The sequence below is a fragment of the Rosa rugosa genome, chromosome 4 (genome assembly GCF_958449725.1).
Source record: "Rosa rugosa chromosome 4, drRosRugo1.1, whole genome shotgun sequence".
NCBI classification, from domain to species: Eukaryota; Viridiplantae; Streptophyta; class Magnoliopsida; order Rosales; family Rosaceae; genus Rosa; species Rosa rugosa.
Genome location: NC_084823.1, coordinates 51,275,993 through 51,301,661, shown reverse-complemented (window position 1 = coordinate 51,301,661; position 25,669 = coordinate 51,275,993). Strand labels below are relative to the sequence as shown.

Below are 25,669 nucleotides of genomic sequence, written 5' to 3'. Positions count from 1 at the left end.
TGTATAAAAATTATTAATAATTTAAAAACTTAACATGTAAAATAGGATAATTATACAATACATAGTATGGGTCTATCACCGTTTGGGGATCAAAAGTACAATTTACAATAATCTGTTATGAAATAAATAGGCCACAAAGCTTTTACATCTTTATGGGGCTTAATTTATGACCACTTTTGCTCTTAGCCCACAAACTCATCACACTTCACACTATCGACACGCTATGCAATCATCAACTAGCTAGTAGTAATACACACACAACTATTTATCTTCAAATATGATAATTCTGAATTACTGCATGTTAAAAACTTGAAATTCCGCTTAGAGTAGCATTTCTAAGGAGACCAGTGACAAACCCTTTTGTAAGCTTCTTTATCACATCCGGCGTAGGCTCAAACATGGCATCAGCCATGGTCACCACCCCTGGATTCTGGCTATTATACACCGATAAACCAGTGGCAGTGCCATAGCCAGGATTCAAACAAAAGTGAAGCAGGCCCCTGGGGAACACGAACACGTCTCCTTCCTTAAGAAACGTCCCAAATGGCTCGTTTGATGTGTCGATGAACCCCACTAGCACGAGGCCTTTGCTGACAAAGAACATTTCCGTAGCTCTTGGGTGGGAGTGGAGCCTCACCAGACCATCAACTCTGAAGTCAGTTCTTGCAATTGAGAGGCCAAGAGTGTTTAAGCCTGGAAACTCTGCAGCAGTGACAATGGTTACTGCGGAGCCAGAGAAGTTGTCTGTGTCGCCCGGTTGGGTCAGTCGGGTAGTCTTGAAATCTGAGGAGCTGATGTCGTTTGGATTCTTGCAAAGGAAGCCATTGATGAAGATGGTTTGTTTTGCTAGCGGGGATGTAGGGCATGTGTCCTGGAGATTATCGGAATCCGCTAAGGAGATTTTAGTGCAGAAACAGAAGATCACTGATAGAAAGACAAAGCAGCAAGCAAAAGATGGACTATTCATCTTGGGTGCTCTTGTGTTTGCTTAGTAGTAATCAAGGCAGTATGGTTTAGTGTATAAATAGGTAATGTCTTTGAGGTAGGAAGAAATGGAAGTAATTTCTTAAGCTTGGAGTTCACTACTGGGTGTGAAATGGATTATAGTATAAGAAGTTCATTGCTTAGAAGATATATGATTTGTCTCAATAAGGTTGAAATGCCTGGTGTTTGGATTTTGCTTTTCAGCTCCCAGGTCTCCGTATGGACCCTATACCACTATTCTTGCCATTACAGGAAAGAAAATAGCTGCGATTATGACTATTGCAGCCAATATCATAACCTAGTCTCTTGCTTTACTCTTGTTACAACCCAGAGAAGCAATATCGCTATCGACACATGATAGAAGTGTTTAGGAAAGGGACATCTGAATTCTAAAATAAGAGATTATCAGTTCCTTGATTCGATAAAGTTGATGAAATGAAGAACCTTGTCTACGATCTTAGTAACAGTGCCATACGGAGGCAATTGAAACAAATATTCGCAACTCCGCATCTAGCATGTAGTTTTAAGTTTTATAGCTCTCCCAACAGATATGATCAGTACATGTTCAGAAACAAGACCAAATTGCAACCATCAAGCAGTCTCTTATTTTAGTAATACGGAAATGGATTATAACGCGAAAAGAAATTGAACATCCACGATGTTAAAATCCAAAATCCCCCTTGAAGCTTTACAGATGAGCCACAGAGAACACTGAGAGAAAGAGAAAAAGAAAAAAGGAGGTGCCTTAACTTTCTAAGGCTATTCCTGGAACATTCCATTTCAACTAGGCTGCTATTAGTGTGAATTCAGTTCTTTTCCGACAGATGTAGACAACTTCTGGTTCGGTTATTACTTCTTAGGATTGTTCAAGACATCTTTCAGGAACTTTATCAAGGAACAGAGGCCACCCAGAAAATTATGGTCAATAATACCTTTGCCTTCCACGACATGTGCAAAATCAACTAGTTTGATTTGAGGATTTGGATTCTCCCCTTTCAGTATTGACTCCTTATCATACACCATCATAATCGAGGAAGAATAGAAATGATAAATGGTCTGATCCTCAAACCATGACTTCAGTTTCAACAATTGCGACACGATTCCATCAGGGCCACCATAGACAGTTGATGCATAAGAACAATCTGGTTCGGCATCTGAATCTGAAGGCGAGTTAGAAGAAACAAACTTCCTCAGAGCTGACCGAACATCATCATGAGTAAAAGCATTAACAGACTTCCTGTCCGGCTTCCAAAATCCAGTTTCTTTGTTTCCATAGAACTGAAGTCCACATAATCTAAATCCCAATGTCAGGCTCGTGCCGTCTCTATCTTTCTTAAGGCACTTGGTGATATACTGTTCAGAAGCTTCTGGATACCATGTGCTCGCACCAATTTTAATGTCTAGTATAGATGGATTGGTTCGGCTGGAGACAATATCTTCCAAGACAAGGTGAGGATGCAGACCAGAACCATCAGATGCCTCCAAATCCCGGGTGCCATGAAAGACAGGGAAGAACTTGCGAATTTCGTCCGGAATCCTAGTTTCAGTTGAAAATCCTGTATAGAATGCCACTTCTTTGGCTCCACGTTCATCACTCTGAAGAGGCTTGTAAAAGTTCCCTGCATCATCAACAAGAGGGCCAAGAGCTCCATTAAGGGCCATGTGGCCACCAACTTGATGATCCGGAGCCTTAAACATTGTCTGGAATACAAAGAGAATTATAAGTATTAATCAGAGAGAATAGAAAGTTCTCCATGTCCTGAAGGCAGCATACAATTTGAGATCTGAATTTTTTGAAAAGTGCATTGTCAAGAATTGATATAGTTCCCTTAAAAATCCAAGAATTAATGTTTTATTGGGAATTTACAAACAACTAGAGTGAATTCAGCATGAGGCCATCCTGTTTTCAAGAAGCGAGAGACAAAGGTCCTCAAAACCTTCTACAAACAGTAGTCGACACCACTGGACTCGTCAACACATAGTAGATTAGTAGCTTTAGCTTTTAACCAGTCGAAAGAACCACAACATATCATCCATATATACCGAGTCTTCCAGATACATTAAAACTCCCCAACCTAGCACATTCAACTCAAAGTTAACCAACACTTCCTTGGTTGGTTTATAAAGTATCTTATCAAAAGTTGCTAGCTGTATAAAAGTAGATTCATATATGATGCCAGATGTACACAGGTAAATCCGAAAGCAAAACTAAGCAGATACCAAAACTACAGTTAATGTTTAAGTTTCTCGTTATAAAGGCTTGGAAGAATGTAATTAGATGCTTTTAACTTTTATAGATAAATCATTCTTAGTTTGTTTTTGAAATCTGAAAGGCTGATTGTGAAAATTTCTAAGCCTAAGATGTCATATCAAACAGTAAAATCACGTCGAATTCCCAAAATTTACCACAGTAGATATCGAAAGAGACAGATTCTCCATATTAAAAATCAAAAGAGAAACCGAGATGCATTGGATCTAGTAATGGGCAAAGCAAAAGGCAGATTCGAACCACATTACACTACAACCACAAACTCTAATCGCACATAATAGAAAATCTTGCTTATTCTGAACGGAACAACTGCGTATTCTCGGATCAATCGCCCCCAATGTTATCAGATCCACTATTCATTCATGGTATGCAAACCGGAAACCTGACTTGATCGGAGAAATTGGGACGGAAAAGCGGTAAAAGGCGATGGACGACGTACCTGGAAACTGTGGAGATGAGTTTCTGAGAGCAAAACCCTATCTTCGCGCGCACTGAAGCTACGAGTGGTGGTGGAGGAGGAAGAGGCTCCTTTATATTTTTGAATTAATTGCGAGTTTGCAATAAATTACGGATTAATGGCCACGTGACGTCATTCTCAACAGACGCTTTTCGGTTCTGAAAAGTATGGCTTTTTTAGTTCTGGGGAAAAAAAAGAAGAGTTTCAGGGAGAATATTGTAGAATATTATCCAAAAAGAATAATTACTTTTTCTCCATGACCCGTTTCATCCAATCACATCGCGCCACATCAACGATTAATGGAGTGTTTGAAATGGAACTTTCAAGCTTAAAATGGCTGCGTAACTCGAAATTGGGCCTCCTCCGATAGGAAGATATAGAAAAAGGGCCCGTAAAAAGAGCAATTGAAACAAGAAATTTATTTGCCCAAAGTGGGAACCCAACTGAGAAAGTGTTGGGTGCGGCGTCCGCTTCATAGATGTTGCACCGCGCCAGTCACATCACGCCACGTTAATATTAGAAATTAATCCTTTCAACCAAAAAAAAATACTAGAAATTAATTAGGGATAACAAAGACGATGAACAATTGCTCGGATGACCTGCTCGTCGGGGGGATGAAATCAACTGTCTCCATTATTTTATCCCAACTCTGTCCCCTCAACATGATTGGTTCACAGAAATTAAAAAAATATTTTCTTAATCTTTTGTTCCATTTTTTAATCTCTGTAGACCAATCATATTGAGGGGACAGAATTGAGATTTTCGTATCTGGGACAGCTGATTTCATCGCCTCGTCAGGACATGTCATTCATTTAGTCTAATCTTTGAAATTTACGAAAACTTAAAATAAGTCAAGTAAGTCATTCATTTAGTTTGATCTTTGAAGTTTATGAAAACTTAAGATAGGTATAGTATCATTTTATCTAATGATATTAGCGATAATTTTATAAGTAGAATATTTCAATTCGACTCACATATTAATTGCTCTAACATTATTAGTTGTTTATTAATGTTTCTACTCAAAGAGAAAAAAACATATAAACACATACAAAAATACGAGCTCTTGAATCTCGGGTAGAAACACATTGGGAGTTCAAAAACATTTGGTTCAATTTGTGTGAAGCATGCGAAAACTGACAAAAAATTACTCTCTATGACACATAATGTTTGTGAAAAATGGCATGTTGAAAACTTTTTGAGAACTTTTGGACCACCAATGGGAGAAACAGAGTGCCTCGTGGAAACAAATCACATAATTAGTTTTGATTCCCATAAATAAGCGTTTCAACTAAAAATAAGATTTTAGCTGAAATAATTATTTATGGAGATCAAACTCAAGAATAAAGAAAACAAAAAATGAAAAATGAGGAACAACCTTTGAGTTGTCTCGAGATCTAAACTCCCAAATTTTGGGCTCGCCACAGTATTTGATGTTTCTCCATAGATTGTTACTTACTAAAGTCCCTTTTACTTTAGTTCCAGAGAGTATACAAAACATATCTTCAAATTTGAAACACTATATATATGATCTACAATATAAAAGTTTTATTTTAACGAGAGCCAAATCAACAATTTTGTAATTTCATTTTCTCAAAATGTACTTTTATATTGATCAAGGAAAATATAAAACTTTCCCTCCACCACCAATTGAATATAAGGTTGCAGCCTGGTTAGAGGTATATATTTTGGGTTTTTACATGACCTGGACTATTTCAATGTCAAGCATGCCAGCATAGTGTGTGAATAGAGATTGTGATTGGCGGACGGCGAAGGTTTTCCTAGGACGAGGTAACTGGTCAACAACGACTCCAACACGAGCGTGTGTGACCCGCAGCTCTGCATATGCGCACCAAAAGAGAAAGACAGAGACTGACAGAGATTTCTCAGAGAACGTCGACGAAGCCCTTAAACCATGCTCAAACACAAGCAAGCGTCTTCTTCTTCCCTCAGTAAAGTGGACCCACAGTACTGGTATGAGTGGTATCACTCATTTCATAATCGATCCTAGCAGTGATCTGTTGCCCGATTGTTACTTCAGAAGTTAAAAATGTGGTAAATTGCTTCTCTTTCCACTCGTAAAAAGAATCAATAAATTAATTGCGAGTTGGAGATTATCGGAATCCGCTAAGGAGATTTTAGTGCAGAAACAGAAGATCACCGATAGAAAGACAATGCCGCAAGCAAAAGATGGACTATTCATCTTGGGTGCTCTTGTGTTTGCTTAGTAGTAATCAAGGGATTATGGTTTAATGTATAAATAGGCAATGTTTGAGGTTGGAAGAAATGGAAGTAATTTCTAAAGCTTGGAGTTCACTACGGGGTCTGAAATGGATCATTATAGTATAAGAAGTGCATTGCTTAGAAGACATATATATTAGCAATACATTTTCGGAAACATGAGCAAATTGCAACCATAAGGCGGTCTCTTATTTTAGTAATAAGGAAATGGTTATAACGGGAAAAGAAATTGAACATGGATGTTAAAATCTAAAATCCCCCAAAAAACAAAAGCATTACAGATGAGCCAAAGGGAACACTAAGAGAAAGAGAAAAAGAAAAAAGGAGGTGCCTTCACGTTTTAAGGCTATTACTGGTCCATTGTATTTCAACTTGGCTGCTATTAGTGTGACTGCAGTTCTTCTCCCACAGCTGTCGACGACTTCTGGTTCGGTTATTATTTGTTAGGATTGTTCAAGACATCATTCAGGAACTTTATCAAGGAACAGAAGCCCCCCAGAAAATTATGGTCAATAATACCCTTGCCTTCCACGACATGTGCAAAATCAACAAGTTTGATTTGAGGATTTGGATTCTCCCCTTTCATTATTGACTCCTTATCATACACCATCATAGTCGAGCAAGAATAGAAATGATAAATGGTCTGATCCTCAAACCATGACTTCAGTTTCAACAATTGCGACACGATTCCATCAGGGCCACCATAGACAGTTGATGCATAAGAACAATCGGGTTCGGCATCTGAATCTGACGGCGAGTTAGAAGAAACAAACTTCCTCAGAGCTGACCGAACATCATCATGAGTAAAAGCATTAACAGACTTCCTGTCCGGCTTCCAAAACCCAGTTTCTTTGTTTCCATAGAACTGAAATCCACAAATTTTAAATCCCAATATCAGGCTCGTGCCGTCTCTATCTCTCTTAAGGCACTTCGTGATATACTGTTCAGAAGCTTCTGGGTACCATGTGCTCGAACCAATTTTAACGTCTATTATAGATGGATTGGTTCGGCTGGAGACAATATCTTCCAAGACAAGGTGAGGATGCAGGCCAGAACCATCAGATGCCTCCAAATCCCGGGTGCCACGAAAGACAGGGAAGAACTTGCGAATTTTGTATGGAATCCTAGTCTCAGTTGAAAATCCTTTATAGAATGCCACTTCTTTGGCTCCACGTTCATTACTTTGAAGAGGCTTGAAAAAGTTCCCTGCATCATCAACAAGAGGGCCAAGAGCTCCAGCACCGGCCATGTGGCCAGCAACTTGATGATCTGGAACCTTAAGCATTGTCTGGAATACAAAGAGAATTATCAGTATTAATCATACAGAATAGAAATTAAAGTTCTCCATGTTTTTCCTGCAGTCAGCATACAATTTAAGATCTGAAGTGCATCGTCAAGAATTAATATGGTTCCCTTAAAAATCCATGATTAATGTTTTATTGGAAATGTACAATCAACTAGAGTGAACTAAGCATGAGCCATCCTGTTTTCAAGAAGTGAGACACAGGTCCTCAAAACCTTTACAAACAATAGTCGACACCAGTGGACTCGCCAACACGAAGTAGATTAGTAGCTTTAGGCATTTAGCATTTAACCAGTCGAAAGAACCACGTACAACATATTTTTTTTTATTAACAAGAACCACAACATATTTAATTATTTATTAACCATATATACCGAGTTTTCCATATACATTAAAACTCCCCAACCTAGCACATTCGACTCAAAGATAACCAACACTTCCTTGGTTGGTTTATGAAGTATCTTATCAAAAGTTGCTAGCTATATATATAAAAGTAGATTCATATATATGATACCAGATGTACACGGGTAAATCTAAATGCAAAGATACAGATTCCATATTAAAATCAAAAGAGAAACTGAGATGCATTGGATCTAATAATGGGGGAAAGCAAAAGGCAGATATATTCGAACCACATTACACTACAAGCACGTACTCTAATCGCATATATTGGAAAATCTAGCTTTTTGTGAACTGAATAATTAGCGTATTCTCGGATCAATCATGGCATGCAAACCGAAAACCTAACTTGCTCGGAGAACTTGGGACGAAAAAGCGGTAAAGCCATGGACGATGTAGCTGGAAATTGTGGAGATCAGTTTCTGATCGAGTGCAACAGAAGCTACGAGTGCAGAGAACTGAGAGAAGCTAGGAGTGGAGGCTCTTTATATTTTTGAATTAATTGCGAGTTGCCGTAAATTAAGGACTAGTGCCCACGTGACGTCGACTATGCTTCCCGGTTCTGAAAAGATTCAAAGAACGAAAAAAAAAAAAAAAGACTCGAATTATAGAATATAATAAATTTCTGGTGGGTGGTTAGTGGGTGGTTATTATCTAAAGAATATGAGTGATTATACCTGGTCTTTTTTATTTTTTTTTTATTTTTTTTTCTGTATTTATAATTTTACTTCTTCACCTTTTTAATTAATTGGTTTTTAATTAATTAATGTTTAATTAATTGGTTTTCATAATAATTTAACTAGTCTTCCTCCACACATCCTCTGCATGTGCAAGTATTTTTATTTTTATTTTTTGAGAAAGAAAAAAAAGATAATGGATTAAAACAGTTATTGTAGAGAGAAGTTAGTGGGAGACAAAAGTGGGTTACAAGATTTTTTTAAATATTTTTTTAATAAAAATATAATTTGTAATTGTCCTAATTGCCCTTGTGATTTAATTAATTCTCAAAAAATTTTAATATTTCAGGGTCATTTCTGTCAAATTTTTTAATTTTGGCTAACAAAGCCTATTCTCTTAATAATAGTATAGATATATAAAGGGTATTTACTTAAAAAATTCAGTTTTAACGGACAAGCTCTGTTCTCTCAAATATAGTATATATTATCACAAAAAAAAAATTAGTTTGCTCTTCAAGATCCATTTCATCCAACCACATTGCGCCACATCAATAAGTGTTTGAAATGAGATTCTAGTTTGCCCATCACCTAAACATTGGTGTTGGCATCATCACTCAATAAACACATGCCACGTGTATTATAATTTAACTATGGTTAGTAATAATTTGGGATCGTGACCCAATGTCCAAATTTTAATTAAAACACTCACACTCATCCAACCAACACACTGGAGTTGTCACTCACTCACCCCATTTAAGTGTAAAATTATAATTTTATAATGTACTCACTCTATCCCCCGATCCAAATCACATACCCTCTCTCTCTCTCCCTCCCTCCCTCCCCGATCTCTCATTTGAGTTCTCGATTTGGCGGTAGTCGTCGTTGAAGGGTTTTCTGGTTTCCTGGTGGTATTAGGATCATTGCTGATTAGGTTCTAATTTCAGTTTAAATCAGTCCCTAATCTTTAGGAAGTTGTTCACAGCTTTGACACTTGCTTTAGGGTTTTCTGTTTTGACTCTTTCTTGTTGCATCTACCACGTTTCTATAGGCGTGGGCTGTTTTCTAGCTATTCTGTTTAGTCATGTAAGGCTATATAATAGCTTCTGTTATTCAATAAAGGATTAAGTCATTCAATCCAGTTCTTGTGTTTGAGTTCTTTGTTTTCTTGTTCTCATTCTCAACAAACTGGTATCAGAGCCCCCACTGGGTCTGAAAGAAAAAAGCCGCAGTCTTTTTGGGTGATTTCCAAAACAAAGAGTGAGGAAGTGAAAAGATGGCAGCAGAGTCAAGTAACTTTGCGCAACCTTGCATCCCAAAGTTTGATGGGGATTATGAGCATTGGAACATGCTAATGGAGAATCTCATACGTTCAAAGGAGTATTGGAGTGTTTTTGAGACGGGGTATGCAGAGCCTGCACCTGGAGAAGTTTTAACTGGTGCACAGAGAAAAACCTTGGAGGAGACAAAGTTGAAGGATCTGAAGGCCAAGAATTATCTTTTCCAATCCATTGACAAGTCCATCCTCAAGACAATTGCTCAGAAGGAGACGGCAAAGCAGTTGTGGGATTCCATGAAGGTCAAGTACCAGGGAAACGCTAGGGTGCAGCGTGCTCAACTTCAAATCCTTCGCAGGAATTTTGAAGTGTTGGAGATTAAATTTGGAGAATCTGTTACAGACTACTTTGCAAGGGTGATGGTGGTAGCAAACGACATGAGGAATCTTGGAGAGAACATGTCTGATATGAAGATCGTTGAGAAGATCTTGACACTTACTGAGAAGTTCAACTACATAGTTTGTTCGATCGAGGAGTCGAAAGACATCAATCGTCTTTCAGTGGATGAACTGCAGAGTTCATTACTCGTTCATGAACAAAAATTCCGAAAGAATGAAGGAGATGACCAAGCATTGAGAGTCTATGATGAAAGAGTTGGAGGAAGAGGTCGAGGAAGAAGCAATTACAGAGGAAGAGGTCGTGGAAGAGGACAAGTGTTCAATAGGGCCACGGTGGAATGCTTCAAATGTCACAAACTTGGACATTTTGCAATATGAATGTCCAACTTTGAACAAGGAAGCCAATTATGCAGAGCTGAATGAAGATGATGAGATGCTGTTGATGTCGTATGTTGAATTGCATGAGGTGAAACGGAATGATGCATGGTTCCTTGACTCAGGGTGCTCCAATCATATGTGTGGATATCGAGGTATGTTTACCAATTTAGATGAAAGTTTCAACATTCAGTTAAGTTGGGAAACAATAGTAGAATGAGTGTGGTTGAAAAAGGAAATGTGAAGCTACTATTGAATGGAGTTAATCATGTTGTCAATGAAGTGTATGTTCCAGAGCTCAAAAATAATCTCTTGAGCATAGGACAACTTCAAGAGAGAGGTTTGGCAATCCTAATTCAAGGAGGAGTCTGTAAGATCTACCATCCAGAGAAGGGTTTAATCATTCAAACCCTAATGAGTGCCAACAGAATGTTCATCCTACTAGCACAGACTCAAGCTCAAGTACCTGCACAAGCTCAACCAGAAAGATGTTTTCACACAAGCTCTCAAGACCTCTCTTACCTTAGGCATAGACGATATGGCCATTTGAGCTATAAAGGTCTAAGAACCCTGCAATGGAAGAAGATGGTACATGGACTTCCTCAATTTCCTACCTCAAGCATGACCTGCACGGATTGTATTAATGGCAAGCAACCTAGAGATGCCATGCCGAAGAAAAGCACTCGGAGAGCAAGTCAGAAATTAGAGTTGATTCATGCCGATATTTGCAGTCCTATCTCACCTGAGTCCAACAGTGGAAAGAGGTACACATTGTGTTTCATTGATAATTGTAGTCGGAAATCATGGGTGTTTTTATTGGTTGAAAAGTCAGAGGCACTAAATTGCTTTAAAAGGTTCAAAATAATGGTGGAAAAGGACATAGGGATGTTTGTGGAGTGTTTACGAACTGATAGGGGAGGAGAATTTACTTCCAACGAATTCAATGAGTTCTGCAGACGAAAGGGAATCAATAGGCCGCTGACCACAGCATACACACCACAACACAATGGTGTAGCCGAAAGAAAAAACAGAACAGTAATGAACATGGTCCGATCGATGCTTTCTGACAAAAGGATTAAGGATTTCGAAGACATTTTGGCCGGAGGCAGTGAATTGGACCTTCTATGTTCTAAACAGGTGTCCGACATTGGTATTGAAAGATATTACACCGCAAGAGGCATGGAGCGGGATAAAACCCTCAGTAGATCACTTCCGAGTCTTTAGTTGCTTGGCTCATGTACACATTCCAGATATGAGAAGAGGTAAGCTTGGTTTTCCTTGTGTTTTTTTTTTTTTGGAGTTAGTGAGGAGTCAAAGGGGTATAGATTATTTGATCCTATCACTAGGAAGATTGTAGTGAGTAGGGATGTGGTTTTCGAAGAAGAAAAATAGTGGGATTGGGATGTGTCTTATGAGAAGCAAATGCTTTTAGACTTAGAATGGGGTGAGAATGAAGAAAACAGTGAGGGAGATAGGGAGAGTGACGGTGGAGGTGAAGATGTTAATGATGATGAGGAGAGAAACAGTAGTGTAGAGATTGGTGAGGGAGATAGAACTAGAGATGAAGTAGGTGAAGATGAAGGGAGAGTGAGGGGTCCTCCGGTGTGGATGCAAGATTATGTTACTGGGGAAGGCTTATCTGAAGATGAAGCAAACATGGCATTAGTTGTGTCAGCTGATCCTATTCATTTTGAAGAAGCATTAAAGAATGCAAATTGGAGACTTGATATGGACTGTGAGATCAACTCCATAGAGAAGAACAAGACTTGGACACTCACTGAGCTGTCGGCTGGTGCAAAAAAAATCAGGGTGAAATGGGTGTACAAAATGAAGTACAATGAGCATGGGGACATTGATAAGCACAAGACAAGGCTAGTCGCTAAAGGGTACTCACAAAAGCATGGCATAGACTGGACAGAGGTTTTTGCACCGGTGGCAAGGTTGGATACGGTGAGGATGATTATTGCTTTAGCAGTACAGAAAAGCTGGAAAATCTTTTAGTTGGATGTCAAATCAGCCTTTCTTCATGGTGAGCTTAGCAAAGATGTCTATGTTGAACAACCGAATGGGTATGAGAAAAGGGGCAGCGAACAACTAGTTTACAAGTTGCATAAGGCTTTGTACGAATTAAAACAAGCTCCACGAGCTTGGTTTAGCCGAATTGAAGCACACTTCATCAATGAAGGTTTCCAAAGGTGTGATAGCGAGCAGACATTATTCACTAAGAAAAGCAGGGAAGGAAAGATCATCATTGTAAGTGTTTATGTTGACGATTTAATATTTATTGGTGATGATGAAATTATGTTGTCTGAGTTCAAAAGTTCCATGATGAGAGAGTTCAACATGTTGGACTTGGGGAAGATGCGTTTTTTTCTTGGGATTGAAGTGTTACAGAGGTCAGATGGTATCTACATATGCCAAAGGAAATATACACTAGAGGTTTGGTATGATGGAGAGCAATTCAATTAATAATCCAATAGTTCCCGGATGCAAAATCAACAAAGATGAAGATGGCATTACAGTGGATGAAATGTACTACAAGCAATTGGTGGGCAGTTTGATGTATCTCACAGCCACAAGACCGGATATGATGTTTGTCACTTGCCTCATAAGTAGATATATGTCTAAACCTCATAGCTTCATCTACAAGTAGCAAAAAGGGCACTTCGATATTTGAGAGGGATTGTAAACTTTGGAATTCATTACAAGAAACGAGGAAGTGGTGAATTGCTTGCATTTATGGATAATGACTATGCCGAAGATATGGAGGATAAGAAGAGTACAAGTGGGTATGTATTTTTGCTGAGCTCTGGTGCAGTTTCGTGGAGTTCGAAGAAGCAGCCCATAGTGACTCTATCAACCACAGAGGCATAATTTGTGGCAACTGCGATGTGTGCATGTCAAGCTCTCTGGATAAAAAGAATTTTGAAGGAATTGAGGCATTATGATGGAGGGTGCACACATATGAGATGTGACAACAGCTCAACTATCAAGCTGTTTAAGAATTCGGTGATGCATTGGCGTAGCAAGCATATCGATGTGAGGTAACATTTCTTGAGAAATCTTATTAAGGAAGGTACGATTGCCTTGGTTCATTGTGGAAGTCAGGACCAGGTGGCAGATTTGATGACTAAACCTCTGAAGCTTGATGCTTTTCTGAAGTTAAGAGAGCTGCTGGGTGTTCGAAAGGTTCCTGATGTAAACTGACTGCAATTTGCAGTAAGTTTAAGGGAAGGAATGAAGGGCTTTCTGGTTTCCTGGTGGTATTAGGATCATTGCTGATTAGGTTCTAATTTCAGTTTAAATAAGTCCCTAGTCTTTAGGAAGTTGTTTACAGCTTTGACACTTTCTTTAGGGTTTTCTGTTTTGACTCTTTTTTATTGCATCTACCACATTTCCGTAGGCGTGGGCTGTTTTCTAGCTATTCTGTTTATTCATGTAAGGCTATATAATAGCTACTGTTATTCAATAAAGGATTAAGTCATTTAATCCAATTCTTGTGTTTGAGTTCTTTGTTTTCTTCTCAACAGTCATCCGGTGAAATTCCGACCGGCTTTAGGTAGAGGGACAAACGTTAGTTGTGCCGCACGGCGGACTGAGACTCGTCCTCCACCGTTGGATCTGGGTTCAGGTTATGGGATAGACCCTTTTAAGCACAGCGTAATCTCTGAATTCCTCTACTTTGTATCCCATGAAATGGACATGCCCAGTTTGGCCTCAGTTTTTATGGAGAGAGAGACACCCAGAATTTGCTTCAGAAATTAGAAATTAAGTTACTGAACGAAGTTCAAGTCCTTGAGAGCGTCGACCTACAAGGACGTGGACCATATGCTGGTGTTGCGGATGGGAAACTAGAAACTAGAAACTTCGTTGTTACCATTTATTCCTCTTTGGAGTTCTAAGTTTTCTTGTCTCTGGCTTAATCCAAAAAGGTGGGTGTGCTAGGAGTGTGCTGTGTGTAGCATGCTCGTGGGAGGAGTATGTTAGAATAGTATGCTCTAAGTAATGGCTTTTTCTGACGGCACCTCAGGGGCAAGTCATTATTGTACTGCTTGTTGAATTGCATATAATTGATGACCTCTTCAACTCAAAAAAAATATATATATCATTTGATCTGGTGGTATTAGCGATAACTTTGTTAGTAGAAAATAGATTTGGGTTTTTGTCTTACCTCATTTCTAGGGATTTTTTTCCCACTTGCCCCATTAATTTTTTTTTAATTCCCCCTTACCCAAAACACTCTAAGGAAGTCTTCCCTAATACCCCACTAAGTGTTTTTTTTTTAAGACTATTTTACCCTTACCCTTTGTTACTTAGAGAGAGAGAGAGAGAGAATGGAAGAGAGAGAAACCATAGGAGACTTCGTCGGAGCCCGGTCACCGGCCGTCGGATTCCGGTCACCGGCCGTATAATTTCAGTCATCGGTCGCCGGATTCAGGCCAACTTTCGCTGGATTCCAGTCACCGTCAGCCACCCACCAGACTTTTCTGAAAACCTCACCGGATGTCCCAAAAAAGGTTGTCAGATATCTCATAAGTCGCCGAAAAGGTTTATTGCCCCTAATAGATGTCTATTGCCCCCCAATAGAACTTTCAGTCACCGGAATGGGAACTAATCTTCCTAAAATTAGACAAATAAAAATTTGATTAAAGAAAAAAAAAACGAGGAGATTACATCAAGTTAAAATGTCTATTGCCCCCCAATAGACTTTATCAGTCGTCTATTGGGGGGCAATAGACGTCTATTGCCCCCAATAAAACTTTTTTTTTTCCCCCTTTTTTCTTTCTTTTGGGCCTTCTGCCCTATTACAAAAAAAAAAAAAATGATATGGGCACCCAGAAAATGCTCTGGGCACCCACGTCTTCTTCACTACCTTGGGGTAGCCTTCAACTGGAAGCTAGAAGCACCGACAGCGACAGGGTCGAGAACCCAAGGCTTACCGGACTTGCGTGCCAGTTGGGTGGCAAGCTTCATGGCCGGTAACCAGTCGGCGACAACTACTGGTAAGAGAACACCGAGCGCCGAATCGGAGAGGTCTCCGGCAAGGGCTGCTCTATCTCGGCATTGGAGTCTCAGGCGGCGAGCAGGGCGCCCGCCACGACCCAGTTATGCCCGGCGTATTCCAACGTTCCGGATATTCTACATAAGGTCTCGACCCAGGTGGAGGATAGGCCGTGCGTGAACTGATATTTTTGCCGAATCAGGTCCTCGGGTCGAGCGGCTAGTTGAGGCTGCTAAACTCGTAGTGGTTTGCCGCATTTGAGAACCAGAGGAAGGAGAAGAGGAAATTGCAGTGATGTCGCCGGAAAGAAGAGATGAACTGAGAGGGACGGCGCGGAGGAGAGAGAGAAGAGATGAGTGGCATGATGTAATTTATTAATCAAATTGAGGGCAAAATTGTTATTTCAATTTGAATTGGGTTGGTGGAAATAAAAATCTATTGTTGGGATAAGTTTGGCCAATTTTTGTGCTTTGTGTCAAGAACCCAATAGATTTTATTAGTTGTCTCAGTTCGACTTACAGATTAATTACTGTACATTATTAGTTGTTCATTAACGTTTATACTCAAGAGAAAAAACTTATAAATAAATACAACAATACGAGCTCTCAGATCTCGAGTAGAAGCACATTTGGAGTCCAAAAACGTTTGAAAATAGGTTTTTAATTCAATTTGTGTGAAGCATGCGAAAATTGACAAAAAAATTACTCCTATAACCCATATTTGTTTTTTTTTTTTTAGAGTAATAGTCAACCATTTTATTAACAATAATAATAAGAAAAATTACAACTTCTAGATGTAGACACTACATCAAAATGAAAAATAGCAGAAACAATACTAGATATAACAAGACATCGGAAATAAAACCTAGAGAGGATAGTAGGGGATGCTAAAAAGCATTTGATGAGGCACCGGGTAGACTCCTGGGCTATGTAAAACAGTACCAATAGTATGGTCAACCATATTTCCACTCAAAAATATGCGTCGAATAGAGGGTAACCTTCTATCAAGGTAACCGGCGATAGTGTGACCAACCTTGCCCACTCCACGCAAATAAATACGTCGAGTAGAGAGCAATCTTCTACCTAGGTAGCCGAAATTCCAATTCCAGAGTGTAGAAGAAAAAAGAGTTCATAACAAGTCTCCTAGATCCCATATGCAAATCCAAACAGAAGACAAGGCCCAACTAAAGGCCAATCTTGAGTAGCCCAAACAAAAAGGAGCCCATGTCCACAGTTGGGCACCCAAAAACTCTCTTGGCACCCGGACCTGCCCTGCTCTCGATTCCAGCTGCTGCGTTGCCATTCCTCGCCGGAGAACTCCTGTCCCGGACTTGTCCAGTCGAAGCAAGGCGCCACCGCCTGCCCCACCAGTCCTAGGGAGGTTCCCACGGAGGACCAAAAAGTTTCTACGCCAGACCCAACCCCATCTGGTCGTGGGGCAGCGAATGCCAAAGCCATTCCCCGACTCCGGCCTCCGATCTAGCATCTTCCCATCACCTGTGATCATGGATAAGCAACAATCCATCGTACCTAGCCGCACAACAACTCTCCCTCATTCACACCGCCGTGCCAAAAACCCCAGTGACAGCCCCACCAAACTAGAACTGTACAAATCCAATTTCAGACGGCTAAGCGTCGTCCAGCCAAGCAGCGCAACCTCTTCTTCCCCTTGAAAAGAACCGCCATGACCAGATAGAATCTGAGAACCCATATTTGTGAAAAATGGCATGTTAAATTTTTTTTGAGAACTTTTGGACCACCAATGGAAGAAACATATTGGCTCGAGGAAACAAATCACATAAATTTTGATCCCCATAAGTAAGCGTTTGAACTAAAAAGAAGACTGTAGTTGAAATGATTATTTATGGAGATCAAACTCAAGAATAAAAAAATAAAAAAGGAGGAACAACGTTTGCCTTATCTCAAGATCTCGACTCCCGAATTTCAGGCTCGCCATAGTATTTGATGTTTCTCCCTAGATTGTTACTTAGTGAAGTCCCTTTTAATTTCGTTAGATCTAGAGAGTATACAAAATATAAGAAATATTTAAAACATATATATATATATATTTTTTTTTTGAATCGAAAAATGTCAGCCCGGTTTTATAATTCAGCAAGTAGTACCAAACGACACACCCCAATGGGGTCGACCGAGTGCTAGTTTGTGCGACCAAATACTAAAATTAAAACATATCTCTTATACAGCTTCAAATTTGAAACACTATATGATTTACATTATAAAAATTTTATTTTAACAAGAGCCAAATCAACAATTTTGTATTTTCAATTTCTCACAATTTTTTTTTTTTTTTCAGACAAAAGGCTCACAATGTACTTTTATATTGATCAAGGAAAATATAGCACTTTCCCTCCACCAATTGAATATAAGGTTGCAGCCGGTTAGATATATATATATTTTGGGTCTTTACATGAACGTGGACTATTTCAATTTCAAGCATGCCAGCATGGTGTGTGAATAGTGATTGTGATTGTGATTGGTGGCCGGCGGAAGATTTCCTAGGACAAAAGGTGACTGGTCAACAACGACTCCAATACAAGCATGTTTGACCCTCAGCTCTGCTAATGGGCAGCAGATGACAACGAGAGACTGTGCCAGAGATTTCTCAGAGAACGTTGACGAAGCCCTTAACCACTAACCATGCTCAAACACAAGCGTCTTCTTCTTCCCTCAGTGAAGTGGACCCTCACTGGTATCACTTATTTCATAATCCCGGCAATGATCTGTTGCCCAGTTGTTACTTCAGAAGTTAAAAATGTGGTAAATTGCTTCTCTTTCCACTCGTAAATCTATTCATGTTGCTGTTAAATCTGGTTCTTACAGAGTTTCTTTTACTGGTGTTAACTTGGTTCTGTTTGTCAATTTGATTAGTGCTGGGCTAGAGTTGGTCAATTCTCACCTCTTAAATGTGCATTTGAGTTGTTTGACTCCACCTTCTTCAATGATACAGAGGTGACTTTGATACATACAGTATTATGCTTCAGATTTACCATGTGACTAATTAAGTTTCAGAGCATTTTTTTTTTTTGGTACTATGTGCTTTAGATGCTGGAAATTGTGAAGGGTGACAAGGAGTTCAACACCCCTATAATCAGAGCTAACAGAAAGTTAGTTGCTTCAGTGAATGGAGGGCTGAGTGACCCGTCTTATTTGGTGTTTAATTCTTGGTGGGGGAAAGAACAAGCACAAAATGTGACTAGAAGATTCAGTTTTCCTTCTCTTTCCAGCATACAGAAACCGAGAAGCGAAGAAGACCTTGCCTTCCTGAGTGTAAGTCACTTGCTCCACTGTTGTCTAATCTATGTGTTTTATTTGCATTAATTTATATCATCCATAAGCCCCACCTTTCTAAGAGATGTGATTAACAATGTGATCATGATCACTCGTGATTGAATTTTGCTCGTGGTCGGTCTCTCATTGACACTATAAACATATAACTTTATTGGGTGCTCATCAGATTCTTGAATTAGGACAACTCATTAAGACAAAGCAAATTACATCCAAGGAGCTTACTACAATTTTTCTGAAAAGACTTAAAAGGTAATAGTAAAGATAGTTCCTTCTATTTGTTTTCTTTGCTGGTTTTTTTTTTTTTTAGACTTTTGTTAATATCCAGGACCCATCATGCTAATATAATAGATGCATTTGTTGAAATATTAGGTATAATCAAGTTCTTGAGGCAGTGGTGACTTATACTGAAGAATTAGCATACGAGCAAGCAAAAGAGGCTGATGATCTGCTTGCACAAGGAGTGTATTTGGGTACACCTCTTTTCTTTTTAGTGTCATCAAACATGTACATGTTTCTAGGTTAGTGTTTCATCCTCATTTAAAATTGTTAGCATTTACATGTTGAATTTCTATGTAGGTCCTCTCCATGGGATTCCCTATGGTTTGAAGGATATAATTGCAGTACCCCACTACAGAACAACTTGGGGTTCCAGAAGTTTCAAACATCAAGTTCTTAACATTGAAGCTTGGGTTTACAAGAGGTACTAAACAAGTTTGAGTAATATATTAGCTATTGTATATGGCTTAAAAGAGTTTTAGACAGTTTGTTTTGACAAAATTAGTTGCATAGTAACCCAGAGAAGAAAAGCATTCAAAGTTTTAAGACCCCTAGCAGCCTTGTGACTTGAGTTGCAGTTTGCTTGTTGCTGATCTGTTCTACTTGCAGGTTGAAGTCTGCTGGGGCAGTTCTTGTAGCGAAGCTTGTTTCGGGATCATTGGCATACGATGACATCTGGTTTGGCGGTAGAACAAGGAATCCATGGAATATTGAGGAGTTCTCTACTGGTTCATCAGCTGGACCTGCTGCCTCCACCTCAGCAGGTATGTAGTAGTCTTCACATTTCGATCCCTCAGCGTTGCATTTTTCTTTTTTCGAGGGTCTTTGCTTAGTTCAAAGATCAAAATACATCCCATGTTGCTCTTAAAAATCTGCCTCATTCTGTAAACAAGACATCTTTCACAGGTATGGTGCCATTTGCAATTGGATCAGAAACAGCTGGCTCTGTGACCTACCCTGCCGCGCGCTGTGGAGTGACAGCATTGCGCCCAACATTCGGCACTACTGGCCGAACTGGAGTAATGAGCATATCAGAAAGCTTGGTACTCCTCAAATCTTCATGTTCAAGTCCTTAATTTTGTGATGTAGTACATGTTAGAATTTATAGCCTTACTTCTTTAACAGGATAAGCTCGGTCCTTTCTGTAGAAGTGCCACAGATTGTGCAATTATTCTGGATGCTATTAGAGGAAAGGACCCGGATGATCTTTCATCAAGAGACATTCCCTTTGATGATCCATTTTCAGTTGACATCACAAAACTCACTGTTGGATATCTAGAAGATGCCGAGATGGATGTTAGTTGGACATCAACATCTGAAGATCCTAACACTTGTTGATTAACCTTTTTCATATGTGGAGCTTAAGATAGAGTTGCTTTTTTTTCACAGGTTGTTCATGTTCTAGCCGCGAAAGGTGTAAAAATGATTCCTTTTAAACTAAATTACACGGTTGATTCTGTTCAAGGCATTCTGAACTTTACCATGGACGTCGATATGTTGGCTCACTTTGACGAGTGGCAGCGATCGGGGCAGGATGAGGATTATGAAGCTCAAGAACAGTGGCCTACTGAACTGCGTCGTGCACGAGTAATTCCAGCAGTAGACTATGTGCAGGTAATCACATTTCAAGGTGACGAGCCAGAACATAACATGTTAGATATGTAGCAAAAGTTACATGGCTTTAAACTTTATGTGCAGGCACAAAGAGCGAGGGGAAAGTTAATCCGGGAAGTGAGAGATAGCTTCACTGTTGATGCATTCATCGGCAATGCAACTGATTGGGAGAGAGTTTGCCTTGGAAACCTTGTTGGCATCCCTGTGATTGTTGTTCCCACAGGTTTTAAGAACATATCACAGCCACATCCAGGCAACAGTAGGAGAAGAACTACTATCACCACTGGAATTTATGCTCCTCCTGAGAAAGACCACATTGTGAGCTCAATCCAATCAACTTAATACTTGTTAAGGGATTAAATCAAGAAATGCTAATGCTTGACAACGGTTTTCATGTGCAGGCTCTAGCTTTAGCTATGGCTTTCCAATCAGTCACCGATCACCATAAGCAGCGCCCTCCTATCGATGATCTGGGACCGGACGATGTAATCCCATATCCATCTTCAGTTTCTCCAGTTCGAAATTAACCCGGAAAATGTAGTGAATAGTTTGATATATTATGTTGACAAATTATTTCTTTATATTACAAACCATATGTATACTTGAATACAAACCCGGACAACAAAGCAGTAACACTACTTTGATGTATAATGTGAACAATGTGACACTAAAATATGTGAATATCAGTACAAATTCTGATTTGTATTTAACATTATAGCATCATAATCAACTGGGCAATGAGGCAGCTACTATTGCTCGTGTTAGCTAATTTATTGTAATAACTATGGCAAAAAAAGAAAAGGGCATCAGTCAGTTTCGCTACCTTTGTTGTCCCTAGAGGAAGTCATGCAGAAGTACAGGTGTCCCATCCCTAAATACTAGAGGTGTGACATTTGGCAATTGTGGCAGTTAATTTCCTTAATCCTGAAGCAGTTACTACCAGTACTCCAAACCCTTTCTTCCTATGAATCAACTCCATTTCTTCCCTATTCCACCGCGTCACCAACCTTTCGCTCTCGCCAAAGCTTTTACAAATATGGTAACTCTCTCTTTCTCGGTCTATGTTTCTATATAGTGTTTCTGCTCTCTATGTTTCTATATATTGTTTCTGCAACTAGTTCCAGTTTTTCTGTCACTTTGTTAAGTAAGAAAGCCTTCTTAATCTCGGACAATTATACTTGAAGTAGAATATGATTGCTGAAGTTTAGGCCAAACTTCCGGAAGATTGTAGAATTGTTGTAGTTTCTTTTCATCGTCCTTGAGAACGTAACCATCATATATTGTACCCTAATGAACATATGCAAAACAGGTGAGAACTTATAAAAATGTATGGAAAATGGTCTCCCAGAAAGTTAAAGCTCATTTCCCTAAACATATGTTCAGGTAATACTATCAGTCATAAAGGCCAAGACATTCTACTGTTAATCCCATTTGAGTTTCATTGAAAGGTTCTTATCCTGTTTCGTTGATCAGGACAGTGAGAAAAACGGTGAGTCTCCTAAAAATATAGCTGACGTTGCTTCTCTCAAAAGGGTGCTTGGATTAATAGATGCCAACTTCTTCAGTGATGAGAAGGTGATTGGATAATAAGCCTTTAGATTTTGTTCTTGTGCATTAATGGTGTTGATAAGTCTCTACATTCTTCTTAATTGTGTGCTGTTTATTATACTTTAGTTGCTAGAGCTTGTGAAGGGTGCGAAAAAGTTCAATATCCCTACAATCAGAGCCAACCGAAAGCTTGTTGCTTCTGTTAATGGAGGATTGAATGACCCGTCTTGTTTGGTCTTCGTTCCGGATTGGGGCATTGAAAAAGCACCACACCCAAGCAAAAGGTTCGATTGTTCTTCGCTCTCTGGGATTCAAAGACCACAAAATGACGATGACATTGCCTTCATGAGTGTAATTTAAAGGCTTTCATGCCTCTCTCTGTCTCACAATTGCGAGCACATTCACACAACATTATATATCTTGAGTCAGTACAGGTTCTTGAATTGGGGGAGCTTATAAGGACAAAGCAAATTACATCCCAGCAGCTTACTCAGATTTTTATCCAAAGATTGAAGAGGTAAGTGTGAGCTGTAACAAACGTGAGCTTCCTCTGTGTGATAATGTGTTCGAGACTTGATACATTTGTGGAAACATAGGTACAATCCTGTTCTTGAGGCTGTGGTTACCTACACTGAAGAGTTAGCTAATCAGCAAGCAAAAGAGGCTGATGAATTGCTCGCCCGAGGGGTGTATTTTGGTACATTTCTTTTCTGATCATACCCAGATGAATTGTCACACTTTCTTGCCTGTGACCTGTTATAGTAATCTATGCAAAAGTTGCTTATCTTCACCTTAATTACATATAGACTTTTGTTTTAGGTCCTCTCCATGGGATTCCTTATGGATTAAAGGATATAATATCAGTTCCCCACTACAAAACAACATGGGGTTCAAAAACTTATAAAGATCAAGTTCTTGACACGGAGGCCTGGGTTTATAAGAGGTGCTAAACCTTCCAAAAATCAATTGCAGCAACATATGTTTGTCAAATGACTCGTATGGAAACTTTCTTGTCTAGTATCTGAGTCTGTTTTATTATGTATATGTGTATACATAGGCTGAAGTCAGCAGGAGCAGTTCTCGTTGCCAAGCTTGCTTCTGGATCACTAGCTTATGATGACATCTGGTTTGGGGGTAGGACAAGGAACCCATGGAATATCAAGGAATTTACTACTGGTTCATCATCTGGACCCGCTGCTTGCACCTCAGCAGGTGTTTTCCAATTACAAGCTGCTCAACATTTTCATTCACTTCTGTTTCTCTTGAGCTTTTTTGTTGTGATTATAATAATTAATTAATCTTTTCTTAGCTTATTCAAGGTGCTCACCTGGTATATATATGAGGTTCATAGATGTATGTTTAGAGAAAAAGTCTTTTAGTAGTAGTTGTTGCTTAACAAGAGCGTTTTACAGGTATGATACCGTTTGCAATTGCATCAGAAACGATTGGTTCCATGACTCTACCTGCTGCACGCTGTGGGGTGACAGCATTGCGTCCAACATTTGGGTGTGTGGGTCGAACCGGTGTTATGAGCCTATCAGAAAGCTTGGTACTGTGAATCTGTGATCATCTTCTTGTTCTTCTGCAGTACCAATAAAATGTGTAATCTTATTCTTATGTTCTGATCTTCTTTCTATGTGTTTGATGTAGGATAAGCTTGGTCCTGTCTCCAGAAGTGCCGCAGATTGTGCTATTATTTTGGATTCTATTAGAGGAAAGGATCCAGATGATCTTTCATCAAGAGACATTGCCTTTGAGAATCCTTTCCTGGTTGACATAACAAAGCTTATTGTTGGATATGTCGACGACGCTGAGCAGGAGGTGTGGGATCTATTGACATTTATAATGTTTTAATATAAGGCTGAGGCGAGATGATCAATAGACATTTTGGCATTATTGAGCTTGGAGAAAATCTTGCTGAAACTTCCTTTCTCTGATTTTGCCAGGTTGTTCATGTTCTTGGATCGAAAGGTGTTAATATGGTCCCTTTTAAACTTAAATATGAGGTTGACTCAGTTGGTATTGCCAGCTTTACAATGGACGTGGATACATTGGCTCACTTTGATGAGTGGCAGCGGTCAGGGAAGGATGATGATTATGAATCGCAAGATCAATGGCCTCCTGAGCTACGTCGTGCACGCATTTTCCCAGCAGTGGACTATGTCCAGGTTGGTTGCTTATCTACATGTCATCACAAAGCCTTGTTCTGGTGTATCCTGTGGATGAGCTTTTTTGACCTTTATAGTGGCATATTCTAGTGGTCAGGTCAGGTTACTTGTTTAGCCAGAATGAAGATACCAAATTTGTGATCGTTTACTCAAAACAATGGTCCAAGGTCCAAACGACCTTACAGTCAACTTTTAGCCCAACTCTTTTACCAAGTTAACAGTCCATTGCACTTGGTCATAATTTCAACTGTTAGGCTCATAAAAATCCATGATCATTGATCATCATAGATTTAACTAACTGTTTTGTCATCTACCTATATTAACATGGTCTTCTACAGGCTCAGAGAGCAAGGGGGAAGCTGATTCGAGAAGTAAGAGAGAGCTTCACTGTTGACGCATTCATTGGCAATGCAGCTGATTGGGAGAGAGTTTGTATGGGAAACCTGGTAGGGATGCCTGTAATCGTTGTTCCATCGGGGTACCCCAAGATATCTAACCCACCTTGCAATGATTGTCGTCGAAGAGCCACAATCACCACTGGAATTTATGCTCCTCCTCACCATGATCACATTGTGAGTCTTCCTTGTTTTACGGTACATCCTTTTAAATAACAAATCCAACTAGTAAAATTAAAAATTAAAAATCATTTGCAGGCTCTGGCATTGGCAATGGCATACCAGTCGGCTACTGATCACCACAAGCAAAGACCTCCCATTGATGATCTTGGACCAAATGACTCGATCCAAAAGAGACCGAGAGTTAGTTAAGTATTACCCTCGCACCCTAGCGCATCTGCAAAGGCATTGTAACTGCTGCTTGCGCAATTTGGGATACGCTTAATGCCAAAGCCAACTTTAGACTTTACAACTCATATATGGAAGAGGTCCCAACCTGTAAAGTTGGCTTGTTTGCCTAATCCTATATGTGATGGGACAATATTGATGCTCAAGTCAGGTAGTTATGTAATATAATGGAATGTCTTGGTGTTTTGGTTATTAATTTTAGGGGAATGCTTCGTGCTTATTAATTAATCAAAGCCAAGTTAAAAGCTATTGTGAATTTATAATTGGAAAAGTTAGCTATTGGATAAGAACAGGGGGCTTGAGCTTTGAATCAAATATAACCAATGACGAAGTGACAACAATCAGAACATTGTCCAACATACTTGCCTGTTACAATGTCCAAAGTCCAAATGCATACATCCTTAGGCTTTCTGAATCAGAAAGATGAAGCCGTCACCAAGCCCAGCATATTGCATAAGACAAAATGGGTTCAAAAGCAGTTTATTCACAATTGCTCGACAATGTCACAGAGACGCCTTATATAACAACTATTAAGAAACCCTAAGAAGGTTGAGAGTTGCCAAGCTCTACAGGAAA

The 25,669-nt window shown here is 39.4% G+C and overlaps 5 protein-coding genes across 6 annotated transcripts; 2 read left to right on the top strand and 3 right to left on the bottom strand.

Moving 5' to 3' along the window:
- Nucleotides 1-41: 41 nt before the first annotated feature.
- On the bottom strand, nt 42-1,428 carry LOC133746529 (germin-like protein subfamily 3 member 4). The gene has a single exon (XM_062174699.1). It carries the CDS (start codon nt 965-967, stop codon nt 302-304), a length of 666 nt encoding a protein of 221 aa, XP_062030683.1. The 5' UTR covers nt 968-1,428; the 3' UTR covers nt 42-301.
- Nucleotides 1,429-1,564: 136 nt separating this feature from the next.
- On the bottom strand, nt 1,565-3,881 carry LOC133746528 (inositol polyphosphate multikinase beta-like). Of its 2 annotated transcripts, XM_062174698.1 has the most exons (3): nt 3,693-3,881; nt 2,922-3,059; nt 1,565-2,685 (listed from the first exon to the last, which is right to left on the bottom strand). In XM_062174698.1, the coding sequence occupies exon 3, from the start codon at nt 2,680-2,682 to the stop codon at nt 1,834-1,836; it is 849 nt and encodes a 282-aa protein (XP_062030682.1). In that variant the 5' UTR covers nt 2,683-2,685; nt 2,922-3,059; nt 3,693-3,881; the 3' UTR covers nt 1,565-1,833. The 2 variants fall into 2 exon arrangements, with proteins under 2 accessions (XP_062030682.1, XP_062030681.1); XM_062174697.1 differs by lacking the exon at nt 2,922-3,059 and having other exon boundaries at nt 3,693-3,879.
- A 2,221-nt stretch (nt 3,882-6,102) lies between these two features.
- On the bottom strand, nt 6,103-7,233 carry LOC133707471 (inositol polyphosphate multikinase beta-like). The gene has a single exon (XM_062133042.1). It carries the CDS (start codon nt 7,231-7,233, stop codon nt 6,385-6,387), a length of 849 nt encoding a protein of 282 aa, XP_061989026.1. The 3' UTR covers nt 6,103-6,384.
- Nucleotides 7,234-17,956: 10,723 nt separating this feature from the next.
- On the top strand, nt 17,957-21,284 carry LOC133746310 (uncharacterized). Its single transcript, XM_062174494.1, has 12 exons — nt 17,957-18,153; nt 18,265-18,345; nt 18,439-18,663; nt 18,851-18,933; nt 19,054-19,154; nt 19,261-19,384; nt 19,570-19,724; nt 19,867-20,003; nt 20,086-20,256; nt 20,350-20,574; nt 20,659-20,892; nt 20,976-21,284. The coding sequence occupies exons 1-12, from the start codon at nt 18,034-18,036 to the stop codon at nt 21,099-21,101; spliced, it is 1,782 nt and encodes a 593-aa protein (XP_062030478.1). The 5' UTR covers nt 17,957-18,033; the 3' UTR covers nt 21,102-21,284.
- A 626-nt stretch (nt 21,285-21,910) lies between these two features.
- Nucleotides 21,911-25,177, top strand: LOC133744989 (uncharacterized). The gene is made up of 12 exons (XM_062172999.1): nt 21,911-21,957; nt 22,053-22,149; nt 22,249-22,473; nt 22,557-22,639; nt 22,719-22,819; nt 22,942-23,065; nt 23,180-23,334; nt 23,535-23,671; nt 23,773-23,943; nt 24,069-24,290; nt 24,629-24,862; nt 24,944-25,177. The coding sequence occupies exons 1-12, from the start codon at nt 21,911-21,913 to the stop codon at nt 25,055-25,057; spliced, it is 1,710 nt and encodes a 569-aa protein (XP_062028983.1). The 3' UTR covers nt 25,058-25,177.
- Nucleotides 25,178-25,669: the final 492 nt, after the last annotated feature.